The sequence below is a fragment of the Penaeus monodon genome, chromosome 13 (genome assembly GCF_015228065.2).
Source record: "Penaeus monodon isolate SGIC_2016 chromosome 13, NSTDA_Pmon_1, whole genome shotgun sequence".
Classification (NCBI taxonomy): Eukaryota; Metazoa; Arthropoda; class Malacostraca; order Decapoda; family Penaeidae; genus Penaeus; species Penaeus monodon.
The window spans coordinates 44,228,204-44,235,703 of NC_051398.1; the positions used below are offsets into that span (position 1 = coordinate 44,228,204).

Here is a 7,500-nt window from a genome sequence, read left to right on the forward strand (position 1 = left end):
TGTGTCTGTATTTGTGTCTGTTGTTTTTGTGTTTGTTTGTGTTTGTGTTTGTTTGTGTTTGTATGTGTTTGTGTTTGTGTTGTTTGTGTTGTTTGTGTTTGTTGTGTTTGTGTGTTTGTGTGTTTGTGTTGTTGTGTTGTGTCTTTGTTTGTGTGGTTATGTTGTGTGTGTTCTGTTTGGTGCTGTGTTTGTGTGTGTTGTTGGTGTTTAGTGTGTGTGTTGGTGTCGTGTTGTGTGTGTTGTTGTGTGTTTTGTTGTTGGTGTTGGTTGTGGTCTTGTGTTGTGTGTTCGTGTTGTGTGTGTGTGTGTGTTGTTTGTGTGTGTATGTGTGTGTGGTATGTTTATGTATGTATGTATGATGTTGTATGCATGTGTGTATGCATGTGTGTATGCATGTGTGTATGTATGTATGTATGTATGTATGTATGTATGTATGTATGTATGTATGTATGTATGTATGTATGTATGTATGTATGTATGTATGTATGTATGTACATAAGAAAAAAAAGGAAAAATAAGATAAAAAATATTTTTTTTCTCTCTCTCTCTCTCCAACCTAAGACTTCACCTACTGACATTAATACTCACCAAGATTCTTGCAGATGTAATTGATCATTATTCTGTTGTTGATATCGTTGGCCATTAGAGGATCAAGAGGAGAGGAAGCCCCAGCAAAGATGCGACCGATGGGGCCTACCAGGTATGGGGTGTCACACTGGTTCTGGTGTACTGTTCCCCTGCAAAAATGAATAAGTGGACCTACAAGATGCTCTTTTGTGCATATAATTCTATATCAATATTCAGAATTCAGATACTCCCACTTGAATATATATGCCTAGTATTTGAATACTCCATTAATGTATGAGTGCATTTTGTGGTTTGATTATAAGAACTTGGTACAGAATTTAGACCCAGAATTTGATAGTAATAACATCAACAATGGTAACAGAAATAATATTGCAAACAACAGTGATCTTCCCAATCATCATAACAATAATAATAACAAAGATAATAACAGTAATAATATCACTGCTGAAAATATTAATAACAAGAACAAACAAAGACTTAGTAAATTAATAATAATGATAATACAATGATAATAATAATAAATAATAATAATAATAATAATAATAATAATAATAATAATAATAATAAAATAATATTAATAACAATAATAATAACAATAACAATAACAATAATAATAATAACAATAATAATAATTATAACAATTATAACAAAAAACATACTTTATCGTTACAAAAGTTGTTGTGTCACCATTCAGCTTCCTCATGGCATTCATGTTGGCTTCGGCCTGGAACGCCTCAGTGTTTATGCAGAGCAAAGGCTGCGTTATTTTTGGTGCTAAAGTGTCGATTTCTACTTTGATAGGGAACATCCACGGGTCTAGAGCAACTCCCATCCTGGAAAGATATTGGGGTAAGCATTATATAACAATCACTTCCACCTAAAGGAATGTATCAGTTACCGAAAAGGTTTCCTAATCCTACACTCATTCAGAGTTTTGTGGGATTTTAATGTACCCTAGTCTGAAAAATATTGCATAGATTTTTAGCATTACATAGATTTTTATTTATTTATATATTTTTTTAACAAAATCAACTTACTAGAGCATAAAAAAATCACTTTTTGACACATATGTGGTGTACAAAAAGTAAATAAATAGAAATATATAAATCTAATTGTGGCCTTTTAAAATTGTAGTTATTACTAGTGTTACAAATTTTCTAAATCATAATTGTACCCATATGCACAGTAACAATATACAATCAGTATATACACTGGCATTTAGAATAATAGAGGAAGGCATTCAACACTTTTTCAGAAACCCATGATAATTCTTTTATGAATTAATAGAGCTGCTTTTCTCTCCAATTACTATAATTCAGGATAATCTGAGTGGTGAAATAATTATTTCAAAATGAATTTATCTTGCCTCATATAAAAGGTATTCTTTTATGTTAAGTCATTATATCAGAACGTACTACTGGAAAGTCTCTGAACATTATCAAATGCAAAACTGTCACAGTAATACATACATTTATTGCAGGAAGTTATCTGTTCCACAAAATGATGATTTTTACAAAATAATGAAACAAAACAGAAATGTTTGTATTTCTGCCAACTACGAGTTCAATTATTGTTGGTATCTTGATGTGCAGTGTGACCTTATGGATAAGATTCAGTTCTCATTACTCACTGATTTCATGTGGGTATCAAAATATTATCTGTCAAATATATATAATTCTACTTTCAGGACTAGAAAATTCAAAATAAAACATAAAAAACAATAACAAAATGCAATCATGGAACTCCATAAAAATCAAAAAGCCATGATGCCTATGAGAGTAACAATCATATTTCACAAGGTAAGTTTTATCAGTGACCTTTCATGGAAGAAAAAGTCAAAGAAAAGATACTACAGGAAGCATGCCAATAAGGATCCTACATTCTAAGAAATTTAGAGTTGTGGGAGGTAACTCACGTGAATCTTTTGTCCTCCGCTAGAATGCAAAGCGTTGTTGCACCCCCAAAGGAATGCCCTGCCATAATAGGCTTGGAAAGGTCAAGACGACCAGCAAGCTGCTCCAGGTCAAATGTGGAGGTCAAATCATTTTTTACACCCCCACTGTTGAGCTTTTCCAAGACATCTAGTGCTCTGATGCCTTCTTTTACCCGTACTTTTAGCTAGAAAAAAAAAGAAAATGCAGTAACTTCAGAATCAAAATACAGCATAAAAATTTGTTTAATAATAGCACATTAACTCTCTTTATAAAATAAAAATATTACTATTATTATTATTATTATTTATTATTATTATTATTATTATTATATTATTATTATTATTATTATTATTATTATTAATAACATTAGTAGTAGTAGTAGTAGTAGTAGTAGTAGTAGTAGTAGTAGTAGTAGTAGTAGTAGTAGTAGTAGTAGTAGTAGTAGTAGTAGTAGTAGTAGTAGTAAGTAGTAGTAATAATAATAATAATAATAATAATAATAATAATAATGATAATGATAAAGATAAAGATAATGATAATGATAATGATAATGATAATGATAATGATAATGATAATGATAATAATAATAATAATAATAATAATAATAATAATAATAATAATAATAATAATAATAATAATAATAATAATAATAATAATAATAATAATAATAAAGACAATGACAATGGTAGTAGTAATAGTAATAATAATAATAATATTGGTGATGATGATCATCATCAGTATTAGTAGTATTATCATCATTATCATAGTAATAATCATTATACTAATGATAATAAAATTAATTACAATAATAATATTGAATAAGGAAATACTCTATGTAATTACCTGGCTGTTCCTGAGTTCATATTCCTTAGTTCCTGGGGTAAGAGCTTTAAAGAGAATGAATTCCTTCTCTCCTTTGTCATTGATTGTGAATGACGCACATGCAGAACTGTCTCTGTATATAAAGCAAGAAAAATTCTATTAATTATTATGCATGTATGTATGTAATAATAATAATTTTTGCATTTTTGATAAGTTCATCTTTGATATGAATCTGACTGTCCTATGCAAGTGGTACCCCTCCTAATCAGTTTTGCAATAGCAATTTTCTTTATTTTTGTAATTCAGTGTTTCAATATTAAATCTTGTATGATTCAAGATTTTGCAAACTGTCTAAAAAAATCTTTACATATAAGGGATATTAGATAATTCTGGTTTTGTATTAAGGGAGAATGCAACACTGCAGTTGAAAAATCATTAATTTCAATTTTAGTGCTCCTTGACCCATTTAGATATAACTTCCAAACATTATGCAAACTTTTAGGCAAAGCGACATGGCTGTATGACATTTAAACGAACCAAGAGTCTAGAGCCCAGGCATGGGGGTGTGGCAGTAGAGCTTAGGTATGGGGGTGTTGCAGTAAAGCTCAGGCATGGAGACGTGACAATTCATGCCTAATGTAGGTAGAATATAGCAATTTCCCTCTGAAATATCTCATCAAATGTGGTTGTGCTAGAAGTAAATTTATACTATATTTGACCACTGAGGAAAAACTGCCAGCAACATTCCATCATAGCAATTAACGTGTGAGTTCATCTCATGGTATTTAATGCTACTTTCATCCCCCTATTGAGTGTTATTATACCATCATCACCATGGGTAATCACAGAAGGAAAATTAAATCAAAGACAACACAAACACAACAGACAATGAAATATGTGCCAGGAGAGAAGTAACAGAGTGCAGAGTGTCCAGCATCACCCATATTCACTTCCTCCTCTGCCTCCTCCTGTGCTAATCAAAGGTCATATAGTACTATGTTAAAGTACTGTGGCAAAAGAGGGTGGAGATAAGTTAACGATTAGGATAAGATTTAGATGCAGAATAGAATGGTAGTGAAAAGGGTATAGAGGGGGTGCAAATGGAATACAGTGGGGATTTGTAAAAGGAGAAGGGGTTAAAGGTATAAGGCATGAGCAGATCAAATGGTGAGTATGTGTCTGAGGAAAGGAGAGTAACACTATATGAGGAAAACTGCAAAAGAGCCATTATGAAAAAAATAAAGGGTAATACAGGTAGAAATGGTATTGTAGAAGTAGAAGAAGAAACCAGAGAATGGGATAACGGAACGGTGAAGGTGATGAAGCATCAGGAAAAATGTCAGGAGGAAGGGATCCAGAGAAGGACATTGTTGTGACATAAGAGTCACATGAGCATCCTGGTGGGACTGGTAAGAATAATGGGGAAGAAAGAGGGAATGGTGATGCACATGGAGGAGAAGAGATTGGGGTGTTTTTTGGGAGAGTGGAAGGGAGAGAGGTAGGGGGAAATCTGAGGAGGAGGAGGAATATCCACAAATACTTTAAATGCAGAGCGAATAAGAATAGAGGGATTAGAGGGTGGATAAGGGAATGTAGCACTCTCTTGGGTCATGTTTAGGAAGTTTTGGATGTCTTCAAGCATTTCTGGAGAGGAATTGGGTTGGGATAAATGTCCGAAGAGCAGAGGGAGAGGATGTGGTAAGAGAAGATGGGGTGGAATGTTCAGATTGTCTGGTGCAACAGGTAGTGCGAGAAGGAGGAGGGGTAGGCACCGGGGAAATGGTAGAGATTGGAGTATCTGGATTTAGACTGGAAAAGGAATTTGACTGGGGGAGAGAGGGAATAGAGATAGGATTGTTTGGGGCAGAGGGATGATATACTGGGGGAGGTGCTGAGACTTCTTGAGAGGATGGGAGGAGAGCAGAGCGAAGTAAAGTTTTAGAATAGGTTGAAAGAGAAAAACCTCATTGGCATGCTTCTTGTCTGGCCTTACATAGAGTGAAGCTTAGTTTGAATCTGAGAACCGCTACCTCAGATTTGAGCTTGTAGGCAGGGCAGCTCCTAACAAATACATTATGGGACCCACCACAATTGGAACACATATGTCACTGAGCAGAGCAACTGAACAGTCATGACCAGGTTGGGCACATAGAGGGCAGCAGGCTGTGGAGCAACTGTGATTGGCTGAGTGGCCAAAAAGCCAATATTGATGGGGAAGGGGTCAATATGGTCATACAGGGCAAGACACTCCACCAATATAACTTCAAGGAGAAGGACATGTCTAGAGAAGCTAATCTTGGAAATACTGGTGTAGGACTTATGTTGGATTCTGGGAGGAATAGTGTCCTGGACTGCTACTACATCATAGTCGACAAGGCATGCGGTCAAGTTGTTTTCACAGTCTGACCAGTGTTACCCGGCAGTGAGGGGTTAAGGGAAGAGTGAGGTTTGGCAGGAATAGGTTTGCCAGTGAGGTCAGTCAGAGTAGATAGTGCATTAGCTTGGGACTCAGATGTAACTGTGACCTGGTGTGAATAATCAGAATGACTGCCAAAGGAAACTTTGCCTGCTTGTTTTTGGAGACATTGTTGGTATTGTCAGAGTATGGGGCTATAGGGGGTATCACAAAGAATCAATCCCTCGTGGCTGAGCCAAAAAGGGTACTCAAAAAGTTTGTAGAGGTAGAAGCAGTAGATGGACGAGGACAGAAAGAAGATGGGGTGGTATGGAGAGAGCTAGTACTGTTGGGAGGAGGATAATAAGGATGAAGAGTAGTTATAAGGGGGGTGGGGTAGACAATGAAGAAGACTGTGCAATAAGAGATGGAGTGGAGAATGTTGGGAAAGGGGAAGGGGTGTATTCTGATGGTTGATTAATGACCTGGGTGGATGATTCCGAATAGAGAGAGTTGACAGCAAACACGGAGGAGGGGATATTAGTATGATATGGAGTGCAAGGAAAAGTCTATTACCATCTGGACAAAGCAAATCATATGACAAATATGGATATTGGAAAAGAGCAAAAAGCTAAAAAATACTTGTCATCACACACGAGTGTTCACATGTTCACCCATCAGGGCAGTCAATAATGCAGGTATTTTTGGCAATGTGATAGCACTAAAACATCCAGATCCAATGGGTTAAGAATTTGTCACTAGCATTCTCACAAAAATTATCTAACCTTTCTTAAATCAGAATATTTTTTATCAAATTTCCACTTACAGTCAAATTTCAAATCCTGTGTGTCCAGGATTGCACAATGTTCAAAATTAAAATTTACTTTCCAGAATGAGATGAGCAAAGTTTTCAACATTAGATCTTGATTTAACCTCATTATTTCTTCTATTTATAATACCTATATATCACAACTCCTTAACCTTCATAATGTCATGTTGTCCAATGCCAAGATCTATTGATTTGCAAGCTATAACAAAATTATGTAATCTTCCTGCACAGAATCATTAATTAAAACCAATAATAGGTAATAGCCATGTCATCAGTAGAATATCAGAAAGTAATATTTTGCAAACAATCTGAGCCTACCTGTGCTCTATAGCTGCTACCGCAAAACCATGTGACGCAAGTTCACTACAAACAGTGCTGTAGATGGAGCGATTGGCACCCAGGCCATGGGCAAACACCACGATGGGAAATTTACCCTCAGCCATAGGAGGTTCCCAAACAGCTGCTGTAGTTGCATTTCCTAAAAGGGAGAGACAGATAGGTGAGGAAATGAGGATTGATTAATACTGGAAAAATCACATCTTTTAGCACTGTATTTTAAAATCAGAGTAGCTCAATAAACAAAAGCAAAAACAAAACAAAACAAAAAATCTTTGCAATTACACAGGCATGTGTGCTCATACTCATCACAATACTATTCCTACAAATAGCATAAATGAGGTTGGTTTGAATTATGAGTGAACCCTTTATCACATTATTACTCAAAGATTACAGTCTACATATAAATATTACAGAGTAAGAGGATAGGGAAAAAGAAAGAACTGATATATTATGTAAAAATTAGAGAAAATATATGTGTACCTTTTCTTTTCTGCTGTAAATCTAAGGGACTGCCACCAAGGACCATTTGTATCCTTCTCACCCTGGTCTCTACATGTTTTTCATATTAACCACCTATATGTACTCCCTCACTA

At 35.0% G+C, this 7,500-nt stretch overlaps 1 protein-coding gene across 6 annotated transcripts in view; it reads right to left on the bottom strand.

Annotated features, from left to right (window-relative positions):
- The window catches only part of LOC119580348 (platelet-activating factor acetylhydrolase-like), a 31,271-nt gene that overhangs the window by 4,279 nt on the left and 19,492 nt on the right, over nucleotides 1–7,500 (bottom strand). For all 6 annotated transcript variants that reach the window (XM_037928449.1, XM_037928447.1, XM_037928450.1 and 3 more), the window contains 5 exons: nucleotides 6,887–7,046; nucleotides 3,366–3,477; nucleotides 2,504–2,706; nucleotides 1,248–1,421; nucleotides 589–737 (listed from right to left, as the gene is read on the bottom strand). In XM_037928449.1, the coding sequence (XP_037784377.1) occupies nucleotides 589–737; nucleotides 1,248–1,421; nucleotides 2,504–2,706; nucleotides 3,366–3,477; nucleotides 6,887–7,046 (798 nt within the window). The remainder of the gene's footprint in view (nucleotides 1–588; nucleotides 738–1,247; nucleotides 1,422–2,503; nucleotides 2,707–3,365; nucleotides 3,478–6,886; nucleotides 7,047–7,500) is intronic.